Source organism: Oncorhynchus masou, chromosome 5 (assembly GCF_036934945.1).
Source record: "Oncorhynchus masou masou isolate Uvic2021 chromosome 5, UVic_Omas_1.1, whole genome shotgun sequence".
NCBI lineage: Eukaryota > Metazoa > Chordata > Actinopteri > Salmoniformes > Salmonidae > Oncorhynchus > Oncorhynchus masou.
The window spans coordinates 25,243,560-25,266,040 of record NC_088216.1 but is presented as its reverse complement, the minus strand read 5'-3'; the positions used below and the strand labels follow the sequence as shown (position 1 = coordinate 25,266,040).

The 22,481-nt window shown below is 45.8% G+C and overlaps 1 protein-coding gene across 4 annotated transcripts in view; it reads left to right on the top strand.

The window, feature by feature from the left end:
- The window catches only part of LOC135537715 (rhomboid-related protein 3-like), a 61,760-nt gene extending 43,918 nt beyond the window's left edge, over nt 1-17,842 (top strand). For 3 of the 4 annotated variants that reach the window (XM_064963756.1, XM_064963749.1, XM_064963762.1), the window contains 4 exons: nt 3,084-3,196; nt 14,074-14,174; nt 15,142-15,202; nt 15,742-16,939. In XM_064963756.1, coding sequence (XP_064819828.1) covers nt 3,084-3,196; nt 14,074-14,174; nt 15,142-15,202; nt 15,742-16,088 — 622 coding nt within the window. In that variant the 3' untranslated portion in view covers nt 16,089-16,939. Of the gene's footprint in view, nt 1-3,083; nt 3,197-14,073; nt 14,175-15,141; nt 15,203-15,741 lie in introns of all 4 variants that reach the window. The other variant, XM_064963763.1, reaches the window with a different exon arrangement.
- Nucleotides 17,843-22,481: the final 4,639 nt, after the last annotated feature.

The window sequence follows — 22,481 nt, the reverse complement described above, 5'->3', positions numbered from 1 at the left end:
GAAATGTTTTGATACCTTTCCCCAGATCTGTGCCTTGTAGAAACATCTGAGCTCTATTTTGAGTCTCATAGCAAATGGTCTGAATACTTATGTAAGTAAGGTATTTCTGTTTTTTATGTTTAATACATTTGCAAAAATGTCTGTTTTTGCTTTGTCATTATGGGGTATTGTGTGTAGATTAATGAGGGGAAAAAATGATTTAATCAATTTTATAATAAGGCTGTAACGTAACAAAATGTGGAAAAAGTCAAGGAGTGTGATTACTTTCCCGAATGCACTGTATAATGTACATACATTGTCATATCTACTCTATGGCTTTGTAGAGCAGTGTTTCTTAATCTATTCCTGGATGTGTGTGTGTGTCATGATATCACTTAAGTATCAGCTGTCTCCTTTCCAAATGATTATGTTCCCATGATCATACCCTGATGAAGACAGCTTGTCTGTCGAAACGTTGGATATTAGTAGGTTATTAAATTATTGCACCTGAGCTCCTAGTGTGCGGCTCTCCTTTATTTTTTAAGTGTTTTACTTCCCTAGCCAGCACCTCGTCTAAATAGGTGTACGCTTCTTTCACCTCGAGATTATGCTCCAACGCACACCACATCGGCCTCCTCATGAGAGCACATGGTCGTGGCAAGCCATCCATTATTAAACACACACACACACAGCCCTGAGAGAGGCGGAGGCTGCTGGGAATTTAACCAAATATCTAAAGTCCCAAAGCTCTGGTTCTCTATCAGCAGTATGTGTAGGAGAGGTCATTCAGTGTTGTGATTGCCACACACACACACACACACACACACACACACACACACACACACACACACACACACACACACACACACACACACACACACACACACACACACACACACACACACACACACACAAAGCATCCACACACTGCTGTCCACACAGAATCCACACACTGTGTCCTTTATGCCCACAGGGCCCGTACTCAGCACTGACACATGTGGGTGCCACAGAAGTTCTCCCTCTCTCTGTCCCAGCTTGGTGGACATACGTTCACTATTCCATTTATACCATAGTGACGATAGCATGCCAAAACTAGGCCCCCCAAAAAACAGTGTGTTTCAGCCTCCGATATTATGAACACATTGGTTTAAAACCCCTACAGCGGATGTATCCATAGAAACAAATCCCCAAACAGAATCAAATCTATGAGTTGTTTTGTTGAAGCAGACAAGAGCCCTCATGCTGTAGTGAGAGAATCATTCTAGTTGACAATGAGACAAGGGTGATATTGATTGGCTTGTGGAGAAGCAAGGCCCTGTCCAAATACACAAGGACGTTCCACTGGAGATTAAAAGGACTATTCATTTTCCAGCGCTAACCAGTCCCAGAGGGATGCTTCCGTACACTCTCTCTCTCTCTCTCTCTCTCACTCACTCGCTCGCACACACACACACACACACACACACACACACACACACACACACACACACACACACACACACACACACACACACACACACACACACACACACACACACACACACACACACACACACACACACACACACACACACACACGTTCCTATGAGAAGACATCCCGTTGTCTCATAACAATGACAATGTATATGTATATGTGAGGTCATACAAATACACATGCATGTACACACACACACACACACACACACGTTCCTATGAAAAGACATCCCGTTGTCTCATAACAATGGCACAGACAAATACACGGATCACTGTCATTCTCTAGACAACCACAAAGGAAAACAAAGAACGCAATGCTGTTTTCACTGAGCTGCTGCACTGTACACTCAATGCCAGCTTAAAGGCGGGAAAATAAGCCAAATCCTGCTTTTATGTTGATGAAAACATAAGGAGTTAAGCAGCCAAAACGTGATCAAAAAGAGGGGTGGTTCAAGTCATAAGTGGCTGGGAAACGGCTTCGTCTTTGGTCACCTACTAAAGTTGTCCTAGACCCCCTAAAAATAATGACTAAAATAATACAAATGAAACAAGTTGTCCTAAACCTACCAGACAGAGCAGCTAGTCCTACCTGTAGGGTTAGTGGAGTGTTGTCCTGTGGTGTTTCTGGGCTGATATGTGCATTCTGTTTGTGTTGTTGTCGATTGGAAGCAGTGTTGTTGACCCCAGTGAAGGGATTACATAGTGGAGGGGTGTAATATGTCGGACTTATCACAGTCAGACAGGTCACGACACGGCCGACCAGATAGATAGAGAGGAGAGGAGGGACACCGCCAAAGCCCGTTAGGGATCCTGCATCATCGTTGCAGGATCTCAGCCAATGATGACGACGCATCAAATGTGTCAACTGCCAGCACATGACAGCAGCAGCCAAGCAATGCTGGATCAATACTGAGACATCATCTACAAAAGGTTTACAGGAGGTTTATTGGTGTGTTGTCTAGAGCCAAAACCAGTGGATAGCACAGCTGCAACACAGTTGGCCTAGTGTCGGATGTTGTAGTAAAGCCTACGTGCTCCAGAAGCATATTATCCTCAGTCACCATTGGTCCTTAGTCAAGTGTTGTTGTTGATAATGGCGGTAGGAGCTGCTTCCTAGAGCTACTGTAAGTCCCCCCAGGGGAGACTATTACAGTATGTTCACTGGATAATCAATCTATGTTTAAATGTCTTACATGCTCTGTGGGCACGATTATCTTTCAGCAACACATTGCCATCCCTCCATCCATCACTTTCTACGACCATCGACTTAGGCTAATTTAATGACAATGAATTTAGTCTGGTGCTCATTGAGCGAGAGGTTACTGATATAGATTCAATTACTTTATGTCACTTTCTCTCCTACAAACGGATTCTAAAAGCTCTACAGGCATTCAATATAGGGACTTAAAAAATGTCCGGCTCGTATTCATAGAACATCTCAGAGTAGGAATGCTGATCTTGGATCAGTTTGACCTTTTAGATCATAATTCATGAGATTATGAACAGAGGGACCTGATCCTAGATTAGGCCTCCTACTTCCAGGTTAGAAACAGATAATATGACCATAAACTGTATATGAGTGTGGATGCGTCCTGTCCTCTAACTGACGGCTGTGTGTTGTGACCCAGCAGGATAGAACACCTGGGTCTGAATATGGCCATGCAGCTGCTGGTGGGAGTCCCTCTTGAGATGGTCCATGGAGCTCTGAGGATAGGACTGGTCTACGTGTGTGGTGTACTGGCAGGTGAGTACTGGATTAGGGTACACACACACATGGCGCAGGTGCATGCACACACCCCTGCTATCAGGCTTCACCCCACTGTGTTTGGATAACAGTCATTCAGAAAACACGTATGTCTGGGACAGATGGGCTTGTGTTCTGACAGGCTTTCTTGTTGAGCATCAATGTTCCCCCACCGGTCCAGAACAACAGAGAGAGGGGGAAGTGAATCATCAGAGAGAGAGAGAGAGAGAGAGAGAGAGAGAGAGAGAGAGAGAGAGAGAGAGAGAGAGAGAAGACCTGCCCATGTTCCATAGGAAGTCCATGAATAGCCTCCTGGGATGTTATGCATCAGAGAGAGGAAGAGGACCAAGCCTACTAGGATGTTATGCATCAGAGAGAGGAAGAGGACCAAGCCTACTGGGATGTTATGCATCAGAGAGAGGAAGAGGACCAAGCCTACTGGGATGTTATGCATCAGAGAGAGGAAGAGGACCAAGCCTACTGGGATGTTATGCATCAGAGAGAGGAAGAGGACCAAGCCTACTGGGATGTTATGCATCAGAGAGAGGAAGAGGACCAAGCCTACTGGGATGTTATGCATCAGAGAGAGGAAGAGGACCAAGCCTACTGGGATGTTATGCATCAGAGAGAGGAAGAGGACCAAGCCTACTGGGATGTTATGCATCAGAGAGAGGAAGAGGACCAAGCCTACTGGGATGTTATGCATCAGAGAGAGGAAGAGGACCAAGCCTCCTGGGATGTTATGCATCAGAGAGAGGAAGAGGACCAAGCCTACTGGGATGTTATGCATCAGAGAGAGGAAGAGGACCAAGCCTACTGGGATGTTATGCATCAGAGAGAGGAAGAGGACCAAGCCTACTAGGATGTTATGCATCAGAGAGAGGAAGAGGACCAAGCCTACTGGGATGTTATGCATCAGAGAGAGGAAGAGGACCAAGCCTACTGGGATGTTATGCATCAGAGAGAGGAAGAGGCTTTCAAGGCAAATGTCATCGCTAGCTCCCTAGTGACATTAGTTGCTAATGTCATTTGAGCGCCCAGGGCTCCCCTCTCTCCCTCTGCCCCTCTCCCTCCTCTCTCCCCTCTCCCCCCTGGCCCAGCGCGGCTTGGCTCAGTATGGCTCAGTGCTCACTAGATTACCATGTGACCATGGGGTATGTTCTACACTGCCTGCTTATCATGCAGTGTACATGAGGAGTGGAGCGATAATCCAGCTTTAGCTTGAATTACCTCTGGAGCCAAACAAACATTATCAGGGATTTCTGCCTGCTGCCCTCTGGAAACTAAATGCTCAGGAAACATTCAGAGTGGAAATATTTGGATGAAAATGGTTGATGTTTGGGGATATTTTGCAAGGATATAACACCCTGTGGGTGGGAAAAACTGTAGAAGGACAGAGGATTGCCAGCAGAGTGTGTAATTTTGTACCTTTTATTTAACTAGGCAAGTCAATTACGAAACAATTCTTATCTACAATGACGGCCTAACCTGATCACGGCCGGTTGTGATACAGCCCGGGATTGAACCAGGGTCTGCAGTGACACCTCTCGCACTGAGATGCAGTGCCTTAGACCGCTGCACCACTAGGGAGCCCTATTCCATGTGTGTGTGTAAAGTTTGTGTGTGTGTTTATTTTACGGCGTGTGTGTTGGTGGAGATAAATATTGTATATATGTATGAGGTTTTATATCTGGTTGTGTATGAAGATGGGTGTGTACACAGAAGCATTTTGCCCCAGCTGTGGTGGCCTGTAGCTAAAACCCCCTACACACACACACACACACACACACACACACACACACACACACACACACACACACACACACACACACACACACACACACACACACACACACACACACACACACACGGTGGTGGTACTGAGAGGGTCACTGTCCCCACGGGAACCTGCTGGTTAATTAGATATCGACCCACCGGAAGTGTGTGTGTGTGTGTGTGTGTGTAGAGGGAGGTTGTCTTCTGTGTTGTTTTGTCTGGGATAATGTTGTTATGGTGGAGATAAGTGCTTAGCTGTACCAACAGGGTCAGAGGTCAATAGGGACTCAGGTATCCAGCGAGATGTCAATACTCAATATGGGCTTTTAAGGCTGTAATACAAATCAAATCAAATTTTATTTGTCACATGCGCCGAATACATCAGGTGTAGGTAGACCTTAACAGTGAAAAGCTTACTTACAAGCCCCAAACCAACAATGCAGTTTGAAGAAAATACCTAAAAAAAATCAAAGAGAAAGAGCAGCAGTAAAATAACACTAGTGAGGCTATATTCAGGGGGTACCTGTACAGAGGCAATGTGTGGAGGCACCGGTTAGTCGAGGTAATATGTACATGTAGATAAAGTTATTAAAGCGACTATGCATAGATAATAAACAGAAAAAAAAAGGGGGGGGGGGGACATGCAAATAGTCACTTAGAGAGACTCATGATCGAACGCAGGCACAAACAACAAAAACACACATCATATGTTTTACTATACTTGTTGGGACCTAAAATTGATTTCCATTCAAAATCCTATTTTCCTTAACCCCTAACCCTAACTCCTAACCCTTACCCTAATTCTTCCCATAGCCTATTTGCAACCCGAAACCTAACCCTTAAGCCTAAAATGTTTTTTGTCCTTGTGGGGGCCGGCGAAATGTCCCCTTGTTTTACTACCCTTGTGGGGACTTTGGGGGTATTTCCTGTATCCACTCTACCTCTCTCTGATGATGAGTAGCACTGATGCTGTGTAGATAATGTGGCCAAACGTTGTATTCCCTCATTGGCAGCAAGATTCATCACTATGTCCTAGTTTGGAAGTTTAACCAACAAACAAGATAGATGACATGTCAGTTTCTCACCCAACAACTGACCCAGAGGGCCTCCAGAGAGACTACAAAGGGAAGGAAGTCCTTTAGTGGGTGTGGGGGTTGTTACAGTGGTAAAACAATTATATTAACAGAGATAATTGTGGTAATAATGGTCTTCCTATCTGTCTACACACACACACCTTGAGCAGAGGAACCAGGGTGGTGTGTGTTGTCTAACAGGTGTGTGTGTGTCTCTCTCTCTCTCTCTGTGTGTGTGTGTATTTCTCTCTTTCTCGCTATCTTTGTGTGTGTTACTGTGTGCGTGTGTGTGTCTCAGGAAACATGTAATCATCAGCTTAGATCTCCATTCAGTGATTGATGCTTAAATACATTTTAATTACACACACACCTCCTCTGCTTTGATGTCTACTTCAGGAAGAGCACTAACTACTACAGCTAGTTCAGGTATTTCAGATAATACAGTACATTCATACTTTTCTAGTTAATTGATGATGTGATGTACTGTTAAACTTCTAAGTGATGATGTAGTGGTTGCTTGGTCTCAGTGTGTGTGTGTGTCTTCAGTGTCTCGATGCTCTCTCTCTTTTAGTCTGACAGACAGTACTTCCTCACTGTCCTCCTTAAAGGAATATTAATGTTACACTAAAAAAAGGTAGATCCGATTTGTCCTTCATCTCCCTCAAATCCCTGACGGAAAGAAACCGTTGTCAATATGGGAGTGTGTGTGTGTGTGTGTGTGTGTGTGTGTGTGTGTGTGTGTGTGTGTGTGTGTGTGTGTGTGTGTTTGCGTGCACATATGTACATGCATGTGTATTTGTATGACCTCACATATACAAAGTACAAATATGCCCCCAAAACAACTTAAGTAGTACTTTAAAATATTGTTATTAAGTACTTTACGTACTTAATAGAAAATACTTTAAAGTACTACTTAAGTTGTTTTGGGGGCATATTTGTACTTTAATTTACTATTTATATTTTTATAATATACTTTTTACTTCATACATTTTATCTGACATCCAACAGTCACATTTTGAATGCTTAGCAGGACAGGAAAATGGTCCAGTTCTCACACTTATCAAGAGAACGTCCCTTGTCATCCCTACTGTTTCTGATCTGGTGGACTCACACATGCTTCATTTGTAAATGATGGCTGAGTGTTGGAATGTCTTCCTGGCCCTCCATAAATGACAAAAACAAGAAAATGGTGCCGTCTAGTTAGCTTAGTATAAGGAATGTGAAATGATTTATACTTTTACTGTCATGTCTTGTTATGTCTGTTCCTGTCCTTTCTCTTCACTCTGTCTCTCTCTGCTGGTCTTTTTAGGTTACCTTCTCTGTCTCTCTTTCTTCAGCTGTTCTACATCTCCCCTAACTAGCTCATTCACTCTTTCCCACCTGTTCTCTCTTCCCCCTCTGATTAGGTCTCTATTTCTCTCTCTGTTCCTGCTACTTTCAGTGTCTGATTCTTGTTTGTGTTTTTGATGCCAGAAGCAAGCTGTCGTCTCGTTTGCTTCCACCTTGTCCTGTCCTGTCGGAGTCTGCCTGGCAGGTGCATCCTGCATTATACTAACGTTCTTTTTGTTCCATTGACAACGTTGGAAGAGGATTTATGCCATTCCTGTTTTTCATTAAAGAACTCTGTTTTCTGTTAAAACCGCTTTTGGGTCTTCACTCAAGTACATAACAGAAGAATCAGACCAAGAATGGACCCAGCGGCTCCGGACCCTTTTCACTCCGCCGTCGAGATCCAGGGAGCGATGCTAGGCAGACACGAGGAGGAATTGTCTGCTGCTCGACATGCCGTTGAGACCCTGGCCGTCCAAGTCTCCGACCTCACAAGACAGGTTCACCAACTCCACCTCGATCCACCGCCCACTTCCAGGGTTTCCGAGTCTCCGGAGCCCAGGATCAACAACCCGCCGTGTTACTCTGGGAGCCCACTGAGTGCCGCTCATTCCTCACTCAGTGTGATGTGGTGTTCTCTCTCCAGCCCAACACTTACTCCAGGAGCGCAGCCCGCATCGCCTACGTCATTTCTCTCCTTACCGGACGGGCGCGTGAGTGGGGCACGGCAGTCTGGGAGGCGAGGGCTGAGTGTATTAACCAGTATCAGGACTTTAAGGAGGAGATGATACGGGTTTTTGACCGTTCTGTTTTTGGCGAGGAGGCTTCCAGGGCCCTGTCTTCCCTATGTCAGGGGAATCGATCCATAACGGATTATTCTATTGAGTTTCGCACTCTCGCTGCCTCTAGTGACTGGAACGAGCCGGCTTTGCTCGCTCGTTTTCTGGAGGGTCTCCTCGTCGAGGTTAAGGATGAGATCCTCTCCCGGGAGGTTCCTTCCAGTCTGGACTCCTTAATAGCTCTCGCTATTCGCATAGAGCGACGGTTTGATCTTCGTCGCCGAGCTCGTGGAAAGGAGCTCGCGTTCTCCGTTGCTCCCCTCTCCACATCACTGCCACCTGCCGCATCACTGCCACCCTCCTCCGCCGGCTCGGATGCTGAGCCTATGCAGCTGGGGGTATCCGCATCTCGGCCAAGGAGAGGGAACGGAGAATCACCAATCGCCTCTGTCTCTACTGCGGCTCCGCTGGTCATTTTGTCACCTCATGTCCAGTAAAAGCCAGAGCTCATCAGTAAGAGGAGGGCTACTGGTGAGCGCAACTACTCAGGCCTCTCCTTCTGGATCACGCACTACCTTTCCGGTCCATCTCCGCTGGCCCGGTTCATCTGCTTCCTGCAGTGCCTTGATAGACTCTGGGGCGGAGGGCTGTTTTATGGACGAGACCTGGGCTCGGGAACATGACATTCCTCTCAGACAGTTAGGGGAGCCCACGGCCTTGTACGCTTTAGATGGTAGTTCTCTCCCCAAGATTCAGCGTGAGACGCTGCCTTTAACCCTCACTGTCTCTGGTAATCATAGCGAAACCATTTCTTTTTTAATTTTTCGTTCACCTTTTACACCTGTTGTTTTGGGTCATCCCTGGCTAGTGCGCCATAACCCTTCTATTAATTGGTCTAGTAATACTATCCTATCCTGGAATGTTTCTTGTCATGTGACCTGTTTAATGTCTGCTATCCCTCCTGTTTCCTCTGTCTCTTCTTCACAGGAGGAGCCTGGCGATTTGACAGGGGTGCCGGAGGAGTATCACGATCTGCGCACGGTGTTCAGTCGTTCCAAGGCCACTTCTCTCCCTCCACACCGGTCGTATGACTGTAGTATTGATCTCCTTCCGGGAACTACTCCCCCGGGGTAGATTATACTCTCTGTCGGCTCCCGAACGTAAGGCTCTCGAGGATTATTTGTCGGTTTCGCTCGACGCCGGTACCATAGTCTCTTCCTCCTCTCCCGCCGGAGCGGGGTTTTTTTTTTCAGAAGAAGGACGGGTCCCTGCGCCCATGCGTGGATTATCGAGGGCTGAATGACATAACAGTTAGGAACCGTTATCCGCTTCCTCTTATGTCTTCAGCCTTCGAGATCCTGCAGGGAGCCAGGTTTTTCACCAAATTGGACCTTCGTAACGCCTACCATCTCGTGCGCATCAGGGAGGGGGACGAGTGGAAGACGGCGTTTAACACTCCGTTAGGGCACTTTGAATACCGGGTTCTTCCTTTCGGCCTCGTTAACGCTCCAGCTGTCTTTCAGGCACTAGTTAACGACGTCCTGAGAGACATGCTGAACATTTTTGTTTTCGTTTACATGGACGATATCCTGATTTTTTCACCGTCTCTCTCGATTCATGTTCAGCACGTGCGACGCGTCCTCCAGCGCCTTTTGGAGAACTGTCTTTATGTGAAGGCTGAGAAGTGCACTTTTCATGCCGCCTCTGTCCCTTTTCTCGGTTCCGTTATTTCCGCTGAGGGCATTAAGATGGATCCCGCTAAGGTCCAGGCTGTCATTGATTGGCCCGTTCCTAAGTCACGCGTCGAGCTGCAGCGCTTTCTGGGCTTCGCTAATTTCTATCGTCGTTTCATCCGTAATTTCGGTCAGGTGGCAGCTCCCCTCACAGCCCTTACTTCTGTTAAGACGTGCTTTAAGTGGTCCGTTTCCGCCCAGGGAGCTTTTGATCTTCTTAAGAATCGTTTTACATCCGCACCTATTCTTGTTACACCTGACATCTCTAGACAGTTTGTTGTTGAGGTTGACGCGTCAGAGGTGGGCGTGGGAGCCATTCTTTCTCAGCGCTCTCTCTCTGACGGCAAGGTCCATCCTTGCGCGTTTTTCTCTCATCGCTTATCGCCGTCAGAACGTAACTATGATGTTGGTAATCGCGAACTGCTCGCCATCCGCTTAGCCCTAGGCGAATGGCGACAGTGGTTGGAGGGGGCGACCGTTCCTTTTGTCGTTTGGACTGACCATAGGAACCTTGAGTACATCCGTTCAGCCAAACGACTTAATGCGCGTCAGGCTCGTTGGGCTCTGTTTTTCGCTCGTTTCGAGTTTGTTATTTCTTATCGTCCGGGCTCAAAAAACACCAAACCTGATGCTTTATCTCATCTCTTCAGTTCTTCTGAGGTCTCCACCGACCCCGATGGGATTCTCCCTGAGGGGCGTGTTGTCGGGTTGACTGTCTGGGGAATTGAGAGGCAGGTAAAGCAAGCACTCGCTCACACTCCGTCGCCGCGAGCTTGTCCTAGGAACCTTCTGTTCGTTCCCGTTCCTACTCGTCCGGCCGTTCTTCAGTGGGCCCACTCTGCCAAGTTAGCCGGCCATCCCGGCGTTCGGGGTACGCTCGCTTCCATTCGCCAGCGTTTCTGGTGGCCCACTCGGGAACGTGACGCGCGTCGATTTGTCGCCGCTTGTTCGGTCTGCGCGCAGACTAAATCTGGGAACTCTCCTCCTGCCGGCCGTCTCAGACCGCTTCCCATTCCCTCTCGACCGTGGTCTCACATCGCTTTAGATTTTATCACCGGACTGCCTTCATCAGCGGGGAAGACAGTTATTCTTACGGTTGTCGATAGATTCTCTAAGGCGGCTCATTTCATTCCTCTCGCTAAGCTCCCTTCTGCTAAGGAGACGGCTCAGATCATTATCGAGAATGTTTTCCGAATTCATGGCCTTCCGTCTGACGTCGTTTCCGACAGAGGCCCGCAGTTCACGTCTCAATTTTGGAGGGAGTTTTGCCGTTTGATTGGGGCTTCCGTCAGTCTCTCGTCCGGCTTTCATCCCCAGTCTAACGGTCAAGCCGAACGGGCCAATCAGACTGTTGGTCGCATTTTACGCAGTCTTTCTTTTCGTAACCCTGCGTCTTGGTCTGAACAGCTCCCCTGGGCAGAGTACGCCCACAACTCGCTTCCTTCGTCTGCTACCGGGCTATCTCCTTTTCAGAGTAGCCTCGGGTACCAGCCTCCGCTGTTCTCATCTCAGCTCGCCGAGTCTTGCGTCCCCTCCGCTCAGGCTTTTGTCCAGCGTTGCGAGCGCACCTGGAAGGGGGTCAGGTCGGCACTTTGCCGTAATAGGGCGCAGACTGTGAGGGCCGCTAATAAGCGTAGGACCAAGAGTCCTAGATATTGTTGCGGTCAGAGAGTATGGCTCTCCACTCAGAACCTTCCCCTTAAGACAGCTTCTCGCAAGTTGGCCCCGCGGTTCATTGGTCCGTTCCGTATTTCTCAGGTCATTAATCCTGTCGCAGTGCGACTTCTTCTCCCGCGCTATCTTCGTCGCGTTCACCCGGTCTTCCATGTCTCCTGTGTTAAGCCCGTTCTTCGCGCCCCCGCTCGTCCCTCCCCCCATCCTTGTCGAGGGCGCACCCATCTACAGGGTTCGTAAGATTTTGGACATGCGCCCTCGGGGCCGTGGTCATCAGTACCTAGTGGATTGGGAGGGTACGGTCCTGAGGAGAGGAGTTGGGTTCCCTCTCGGGACGTGCTGGACCGTTCGCTGATCGATGATTTCCTCCGTTGCCGCCAGGTTTCCTCCTCGAGTGCGCCAGGAGGCGCTCGGTGAGTGGGGGGGTACTGTCATGTCTTGTTATGTCTGTTCCTGTCCTTTCTCTTCACTCTGTCTCTCTCTGCTGGTCTTTTTAGGTTACCTTCTCTGTCTCTCTTTCTTCAGCTGTTCTACATCTCCCCTAACTAGCTCATTCACTCTTTCCCACCTGTTCTCTCTTCCCCCTCTGATTAGGTCTCTATTTCTCTCTCTGTTCCTGCTACTTTCAGTGTCTGATTCTTGTTTGTGTTTTTGATGCCAGAAGCAAGCTGTCGTCTCGTTTGCTTCCACCTTGTCCTGTCCTGTCGGAGTCTGCCTGGCAGGTGCATCCTGCATTATACTAACGTTCTTTTTGTTCCATTGACAACGTTGGAAGAGGATTTATGCCATTCCTGTTTTTCATTAAAGAACTCTGTTTTCTGTTAAAACCGCTTTTGGGTCTTCACTCAAGTACATAACATTTACTTAAGTATATTTGAACAATTACATTTACTTTTGATTTAAAACCAAATACTTTTAGACTTTTACTCAAGTAGAATTTTACTTGATGACTTTTACTTTTACTCAAGTATGAAAATGTGGTACTTTTTCCACCACTGCATGTGTGTGTGTGGCTGGGCTCACCCCTGGCTGTTTTCCTTCCAGCTTCTTTCTCTTCCTTTCCTTTCCTTCCAGCAGCCTGATTGTGATGACTTATTATCGAATGGTGATTGAACCTTCTACTGCAGTGGGCTGAATCAGAGTCACACAGAGTGATATTCTTTGTAGTCTTAAACAAATCTACTTGGAAACAAAAGTATACGCCTCACACACACGGTTATGGGCTTTAAAAAGAGGACACCTGTACCATGTCAGATATAGAGTTGATTGTATTCCATTTTGAGTTTGCATCCCAATAGTACACTTTATATATGTCACAGAAGACTGAAATATAACAAAACCCTTTGAAATAGAAACACCGGATTTTCGGCTGGATTTTTTAAAATAATGTTGATTCATTATGAAAAATATGAATGACATTCCACCCGTGAGGCCACTAGGTCATTTGACTGCAGGATAGGGCTACTATTGTGAAGCTCCCATAGAGCAGACTCTTCATGACAGCAGCCATACCTACACACACACACCACACACACAGTTGAGATTCATTCATCACCCCACATGTTCCCCAGTGCTGCGTAGGCAGGTGCGTCTCATGTAGTTAGCATCCATAATTCAAGCAAGCCAGCCAATGGACGAGTGGGGAGAATACACCCCTGAGGTATAGTGTGTATTGGTAGGGGGGCAGGTGTGTGTGTACACTTGTGTCTTCGCACACATGCCTGCATATAGAGTGTGTCAGAACTCCTTTGTCCACACACCTTCCTAGGAAACACTAGGAACTCTCTCTCTCTCTATGTGTAATTCAATACTCCCCCTCAGCAAGCAGTTCTCTATTGTTCTGGTTGTGTCTGTCGCTCTGGTTGTGTATGTCGTTCTGGTTGTGTCTGTCGCTCTGGTTGTGTCTGTCGCACTGGTTGTGTCTGTCGCACTGGTTGTGTCTGTCGCTCTGGTTGTGTCTGTCGCACTGGTTGTGTCTGTCGCACTGGTTGTGTCTGTCGCTCTGGTTGTGTCTGTCGCACTGGTTGTGTCTGTCGCTCTGGTTGTGTCTGTCGCACTGGTTGTGTCTGTCGCACTTGTTGTGTCTGTCGCACTGGTTGTGTCTGTCGCTCTGGTTGTGTCTGTCGCTCTGGTTGTGTCTGTCGCACTGGTTGTGTCTGTCGCACTGGTTGTGTCTGTCGCACTTGTTGTGTCTGTCGCTCTGGTTGTGTCTTTCGCTCTGGTTGTATTACACCAATTTTCACTGGGTAAGCCTCTGTTTTTGCTTCACTACAGCGTCAAAAAACATCAGGAGTGACTGCGTTCATATACAGTATCTACTGTTTCTACCTGTGAATGTTATTTATTTGAAGCTGCCCATTGAATCAATTATCATTATTCGAAGCTGCTCTGAGATACATAACAGCGATGGATATGAATTGACATATTCAATATGAATTGCCCTATTGATACAGTGAATATGAAGGTGATTGATTATTTGATTGATTCTAACCTCTGACCTCTGACCCTGGCAGGCTCCCTGGCCGTCTCTGTCACTGATATGACTGCTCCGGTGGTGGGGTCGTCAGGAGGAGTCTATGCCCTGGTCTCAGCACACCTGGCCAATGTCGTCATGGTAAGGATGTGTGTGTGTTTGTGTGTGCGTGCGTGTCAGAGCAACCCTCTTGTCATGAGATTACTATCATGCTCAGACATTCATCATGTGGCATCAAAGCAGGGCATTCTGGGGCCCAGTCTATGGATTCCATACATTCCTGCCTTTCAGCTTTCCCATTTACAAAGAGTGGAAGGGTGTGTCGACTATCTAGTGTTGAAAGTGTGTGTGTGTGTTGCACGTGAGTGTGTGCACTGCATAGTGTTAGAGTGTAATTAGATAATTGTCATATAACTTGATTTTCTCCCATTCTGGGGCTGCAAGTAAATTCATTTTTGACCTTAGCTGTGCTCTGATTGGTTCAATCCATGCATACTACCCTACAAGGTTCTAACCTTAGAAGTAGGGGCCATAAGGCCATACTGCTGTCTATACAATTGGATGGTCCCTGTCATCGAATATTTACACCAGTGGGCCCTTTACAATCCTCTGTGGTGCTTCCTCCTCTCAGACAAATTTCCTACAACACCAAGAATAGGGAGAAGGTCAAGGGTCATCACATGATGTCTTTGTTGGCTCTGAAAGCTATCATGGAAGGGGAAAGATATGTTATTGTTGTAATCTATGTGTCACTCTGAATGTTGACAGTTCTGTAAGTCGCTTTGGACATAGTAAGTGTCTGTTCCACTACTATCTTATGCAGGAAATGAACAAGGCTTAGTGTCATGGATTATAGTATCATTATTAATAGGGCCAGGAGTTTTTCCTGGTCGGGTAACATGGTCAGGGACAAACCCAGGTCCATGTTTTCTAACATGGGAAAACTCCTGGCCTGAATCATGAACCCTTTATCTTGCTTCCTCTCTCTCTCTCTCTCTCTCTCTCTCTCTCTCTCTCTCTCTCTCTCTCTCTCTCTCTCTCTCTCTCTCTCTCTCTTTCTCTCTCTCACTCCTTTTCTCATCAACTCACTCTGCTCCTCTCTCCCCAGAACTGGTCGGGTATGAAATGTCAGTTTAAGCTGTTCCGGATGGCCATGGCTCTGGTCTGCAGTAAGTATGTCTAAACTCTGAAGTTTCTCTATATTCAAATCCTATCTGAGATACCCCAGTCAGTCCCTACACCACTGTGTGACTAGCCACAGCCTGCAAGTAACCAAAACCAACAAGCTGTTAATTTGGATCATTAAAAAACAAAGTCGCTAGAGGGAACTCCGGTCTTGCGTACTGTTACAACAACCTTGCTCTTGACCTAGTTCGTACCGTGGTGGATGTAGGTTTGGAGACAGGAAGGGCCCTGTGGCTAGCAATAGACACTTAGAAAGAACATACCTTAGTGGTAAGATTAATGTGAGCAACGAGGACGGGTTTGTTGTGGTCTTAACCTTTATAGTACCTAACCAACTTCTTATTTTTCACTTTCTTTCACTATTTTACACTTACAATTTGGCAAGTTACCAAGATTTGTAAGAGATAAACATAGCAGTATTTACAATAAAATAAAATCAAATAAATAACAATATCACTTGTTCACTATGGAAACAGGAGTATTACCAGCATTATGGTAACCCTTCTCTCTCCACCCCCGTCAGTGAGTGTGGAGTTTGGCCGTGCCGTATGGCTGCGGTTCTACCCGCCGGCCTTCCCGCCCTGCCCCAACCCCAGCTTTGTGGCCCACCTGGGGGGTGTGATGGTGGGGCTCACCCTGGGGGTTGTAGTCCTCCAGAACTACGAGCAGCGTCTCCAAGAGCAGTCTCTATTCTGGATCTTCTTCTCTGTCTACTTACTCTTTGTCCTCTGTGCTGTCTTCTGGAACGTCTTTGCCTACAGCCTGCTGGACGTCCGGCTCCCCCCATGCTTTGAGCTCCAGAGGGGGCTACATGAGCTGCAACCCCCCCCCCCAGCCCCACAGGCCTCCGAACAAGACTGGTCTCAATAGTGCAGGGCTGCATGCTAAGCCAGTTGGGCTTTTCAGAGAAAACTGAGAGGGCCAACTGCGTACCTCAGATCCGATGGAACATAACAATCTAGGTCCAAGACTTCAGAATTTGTATCTTCATTCTAGAGTACTGTATGGAACAGAGTATGGCTGCATCTCCTCTTAAACCCAATGGTGCCTGTAACTGTAAGAAAGAGGCTAATATGACAGTTAGCATCAATAAAGGACAATTTTATAGGGTTGGAGATTGTGATGATACACCTGTCTTCAATCTGTCATACTATAGTACTGTTATCTGAAATGAAGCTATGAAATGTTCCACTGTTGACATGTTACACTGTACTGAGTACATCTGATGTGACATGGGTGTGTTCCAACTTCCTGATGTTTGTCTGGATACCTGACTGTTTATACATTCAACGATGCTACGTGTACATTGTTGCCTTTCACAATATGTCTGGCAAGACAAATGGCTAAAGCAGAATGAGATGGGAACTCAAGCTAGATATTTTCAGCGTGAATTGGCTTACGTTTTTGTTGTTGCCTTTGGTGTGTCTTGCTCTAAGTCTTAACTGTGTCAAGCACTCTTGTCACCTCAAAGCAGTGTGTGTGTGTGTGTGTGTGTGTGTGTGTGTGTGTGTGTGTGTGTGTGTGTGTGTGTGTGTGTGTGTGTGTGTGTGTGTGTGTGTGTGTGTGTGTGTGTGTGTGTGTGTGTGTGTGTGTGTGTGTGTGTGTGTGTGTGTGTGTGTGTGTGTGAGAGAGAGAGAGTTCTCACCTATACAGTATGGCATACACAGTACTGGAGGTGTGGACAGTACTGGAGGAGTGGACAGTTTTGGAGGAGTGGACAGTATTGGAGAAGAGGACAGTATCATCCGGGTTACACTGATTTACATTATTTTGTTATGTGCAAATGGAAATGGAAGTTGAAACAAAGGTAGAAGTGTGGTTCAAACCCTCTGTGTTCCTGACCGTTGCCAAAACCATCCCTTAACCAATAGCATACAAAAGACAGAGCACTACAGAGAACATGTACTGTTTTAATAATAGGGGAATATGTTGCCTTTTGGGATGAGTACTGGTTGAGTTGAATGTCAGCATTCTCCCTCTGGCACAGACTTATTGATAGGTATTACATTTTTAACTCTGTTACAGACTGTGAAAATGGTGCTACATGTAAATAGGTCCCTCCCTCCAGAGTTAGCCTTCAGTTAGTACTGTACTGTCAATGCCCTTATTAAGGAGAAAGCTAAGCCATGTTGTATTGGATGCTGTGTTTGCTTCATCAGGAGAACACGTCGCATCTCAACCAACCAAGGCTCAAATTAGCCTGGTCCCAGATCTGTTTGTGCTCTTACCAACTCCATTGCTGTCATTGTCAAGCCACAGATGTTTGGCATGACAATGAGTGACATGGAGTTGACATGGCACCAGGAACAGGCTGGCACCCAGTCTAGCTCAAGAGTGTACTTTAACTTAACCTCACGTTATGCCGCTTCACACAAAATAAATAAAAAGAAAGACTGTAAGTATTAACAAATTAATATGTTAACATACAATAGCTGGTTGTTGATTCTTGAATTGGTCTACATTGTGATGTGTAAAATATCCTGTCTATTTAACATTTGTTGATTGTATATAATAAGGTCTATGATACGGAACATAGTGGTAACTGACAATATTTTAACGTGCATATTTTGTAGATTTGATATGTAAATACTGTACTGGAATACATTAAACTGTTTTTATAATGAAACGTATTCTGACCTCTTGGTGTTATTTATGATTCAACCTGCACAAGTGCACATACATACAATAACCCTATTGCACAACTACCCCAGCCAGACAGTTTTTTAGCAACACATTTTAACTGCGATGACTGTTCAGCAAACTGATTGTCTAGAGTAGACTAAGGCCTCTTTCACATAGGCAAACCATGGAGACAACAAGGGACCAATAGAGAAAAGGCCTCATTGTTGTGAAGATATCTAAACAAACCCAATTGTGTCCTCGCTCCAAACATCATAGTGTCAGGACACACACAGCAGTCTTTCTCTGTGGTCAGGGATCACCCGACCCCCTGTAGTGCAAAGAGACCTCCTCGGACCAAAGCTGTTTCAGTCACAAAACCGGATTAACTTTCCAAATGGTGTTTGGCGAGAGCTCTAGCCTGAGTAGCCGAAGAGGCATTGGAGAAAACAGTTGATGTCAAATCAATGAAATGCGTGAGGACATCAATAATGGCTGATGATGTTGAAAAGGCTTTCGACTGACCGTCTTGAGTGGTGTTTTCTATTAAAAACTTTGGAAGCATTCAACTTTCCATTTGAAGTAATACATGTCATAAAAATGTTATGTAAATATCCTAAAGCAAGAATATACACAAATAATACAATATCTGAAGAAATTGCTTTAGAAAGGGGCACCGGACAGGGATGTCCTCTCTCCCCCCTCCTGTTTGCACTGGCAATTGAACCACTTGCAGAAATAATTGGACAAGAGGACCCAAACGTAACAGGTATCAGTATTGGTAAACATGAATATATACTAAACTTATTTCCAGACAATCTCCTGATATACCTGACTAATATTGAGTGTAATGCCCCCCATTGTTAAAAATATTTCTGGAATACTCTAAAAACTGAAATGATGGCCATAGGAAAAATAAAAAGAATAACTCATGATCTACAGCAATCCGTTAAGTGGACCACAAAAAAATATGAAATTCTTAGGATGCTTAATAGGTTAAAACAAAGACAAAATACATAAAGATAACTTAATCTCATTACTCAACAACTTGAAAGCAGATCTAATTAAATTGATCAATCTCCCCATAAATCTTACAGGTAGAATACACCTCTTTAGAATGGCATTGCTCCCAAAGTTTTTATATTTGGTTTCGGTAATACTAATTACCCCACAGACGACATTCTTAGTATACTTGGCCATAACAGACTTTATATGAGCAAATAAAACTCATTGAGTAAATAGGATAGTTTTACATTTCCCTAAGTCTAAGGGTGGTTAGAGACAAAGTAAAGTCGCTCAAACACGAGACATATGTGGCAGGGTCTACAGTCAATCACAGATTACAAAAAGAAAACCAGCTCTGTAGAGGACATCGACATCTTGCTCCCAGACAAATTAAACATCTTCGCTTGCTTTGAGGACAATACAGTGTCACTGACACGGCCCGCTACCAAAGCCTGTGGGCTCTCCTTCACCGTGGCCAACGTGAGTAAAACATCTAAACGTGTTAACCTTCGCAGGGCTGCCGTCCCAGACGGCATCCCTAGCCACGTCCTCAGAGCAGGCCTACATACCTTGCATTTGGAAAGTATTCAAAACCCTTGACTTTTTCTACATTTTGTTACGTTACAGCCTTAATCTAAAATGATTTACATTGTTTTTTCCCCTTGTCAATCAACACACAATACCCAATAATAACAAAGCAAAAACAGGTTTTTAGAAATGTTTAGAAATGTATTAAAAATAAAAAGATGAAATGCCACATTTACATAAGTATTCAGACCCTTTACACAGTACTTTGTTGAAGCACCTTTGGCAGCGATTACAGCCTCGAGTCTTCTTGGGTATGACACTACAAGCTTGGCACACCTGTATTTGGGGAGTTTCTCCCATTCTTTTCTGCAGATCCTCTCAAGATCTGTCAAGTTGGATGGGGAGCGTCGCTGCACAGCTATTCTCCACTCTCTCCAGAGATGTTCGATTGAGTTCAAGTCCGGGCTCTGGCTGGGCCACTCAAGGACATTCAGAGACTTGTACCAAAGCCACACCTGCGTTGTCTTGGCTGTGGTCTTAGGGTCGGTGTCCTGTTGGAAGGTGACCCTTACTAGTCTCCCAGTCCCTGCCGCTGAAAAACATCTCCACAGCATGATGCTGCCACCACCATGCACCAGCCTAGGGATAGTGCCAGGTTTCCTCCAGACATGACGCTTGGCATTCAGGCCAAAGAGTTCAATCTTGGTTTCATCACACCAGAGAATCTTGTTTCTCATGGTCTGAGAGTCTTTAGGTGCCTTTTGGCAAACTTCAAGCGGGCTGTCATGTGGATTTGTACTGAGGAGTGGCTTCTGTCTGGCCAGTACCATAAAGGCCTGATTGGTGGAGTGCTGCAGAGATGGCTGTCCTTCTGGAAGATTCTCCCATCTCCACAGAGGAACTCTGAAGCTCTGTCAGAGTGATCATCGGGTTCTTGGTCACCACCCTGACCAAGGTCCTTCTCCCCCGATTGCTCAGTTTGGCCGGGTGGCCAGCTCTAGGAAGAGTCTTGGTGGTCCCAAACTTCTTCCATTGATGGAGGCCACTGTGATTTTGGGGGCCTTCAATAATGCAGACATTTTTTGGTCCCCTTCCCCAGATCTGTGCCTTGACACAACCCTGTCTCAGAGCTCTACGGACAATTCCTATGATCTCATAGCTTGGTTTTTGCTCTGACATGCACTGTCAATTGTGGGACCTTATATAGACAGGTGTGTGCCAATGGCAAAAATGAATAAAACGCAGTTTTCACTTGGTCATTATGGGGTAATGTCTGTAGATTGATGAGGGAATTAAAAAAAATCAATTTTAGAATAAGGCTGTAACGTAACAAAATGTGGAAAAAGTCAAAGGGTCTGAATACTTTCCGAATGCACTGTAAACCTGTCCCAGCAGCAAATCGCAACAGCAGTCCCAACACATAACCACTGCTACACCTGGCTATCAGTAGAGCCTTGTCTGGTATCCAAGCATTTCACTCAGACTCATTTACTGTCTTTAAAAAAACATAGCTTATATGGCATACTTGTTTAAACAAATGTGGTTTCTAACGACAATTGAGATGTTGAAACAATGGCATAAGGGGACGACAAGGGGATAAGGGGCAATCTGCATTTTCGATTAAGACATTAATGAGCGGCCTCCCGGGTGGCGGGCTCTGTTAAGGGCGCTGTACTGCAGAGCCAGCTTTGCCATCAGAGACTCTGGGTTCGCGCCCAGGCTCTGTCGTAACCGGCTGCGACCGGGAGGTCCGTGGGGCGACGCACAATTGGCCTAGCGTCGTCTGGGTTAAGGAGGGCTTGGTCGGTAGGGATGTCCTTGTCTCATCGCGCACCAGCGACTCCTGTGGCGGGACGGGCGCAGTGCGCGCTAACCAAGTTTGCCAGGTACACGGTGTTTCCTCCGGCATATTGGTGCGGCTGGCTTCCGGGTTGGATGTGCGCTGTGTTAAGAAGCAGTGCGGCTGTGTTGGGTTGTGTATCGGAGGACGCATGACTTTCAACCTTCGTCTCTCCCGAGCCCGTACGGGAGTTGTAGCGATGAGACAAGATACTAGCCACTACAACAATTGGATACCACGAAATTGGGGAGAAAAAGGGGTAAAAATAAATAAATAAAGACATTAATGAGCGATCTAGGACCGACGTAGTCAATATAACTATTTGTTCAGCACTTTTGAAATGTACAGAGACACCATTCAGAACATGGGCCGTTCTTACAGTGTTCTCCCTGTACACCAAGTCAGAACCGTAGGATAAATAAAGGGGACATATAAGCAGACAATGAAAGCTCTTCCAATATGCGATGATTACATTTCTCTAAAACAGGTGCACCATCAAGTGTAAGAACAGTAACGTTAGGTGAAATTAAGAGGGAAAAATAGACCAAATTATTAGGGTGCAGCACATGGACGACTAACAGCCTATTACACAACATACACTTAGTATTACTTTCTTAGCTACAGTATACATATCTCCTTGGCATATTACATAATTTATCCAGCAGCATACAATACATTTTTGGACTCACCTTGTTGTGCTGTGCTCACTTGAACATGAAGGTGGCACGGCAGTCCTTTTGGGTAGATTTTGTCATCAAAGTTAGTCATCAAAGTCTGGCATTCTCTGGATTTATGGTGCTTTCAAGACAACTGGGAACTCTGGAAAAAAAACTAGATCAAATGACGATGACGTCAGTGATCTTCAAGTTGTAGCTCCATAAAAGGCCAGAGTTCCCGACTTACAATTCCGAATTGGATGACCGTTCAAAAAGTAAACTTGTTTTTTCCTAATTTCCCAGTTGTCTTGAACTCACTGGTCAGTTACAAGTTAACAGTTGTTTTGAGCGTGGCAGAAATCATGCTGGATTGACAGCATGGCCAATATTGAATGTTTATCATTGTAAACTTGGAAAAGAGACCCTTAAACCCAGACTTGGGACCACACAGCCACCACTGAATAGCAGGCTACTGATTGCTTTGCAAAGCTTGCAGTTAGCTACTGATTCCTTCCAAACCACTCATTGTTGAATTTGCGATTTCCAAATTGCTGTGTAATGTTTAGGTCCAATGGCCGATTAGCACCGATACGTTTTATCTATAATTTCTCTTCA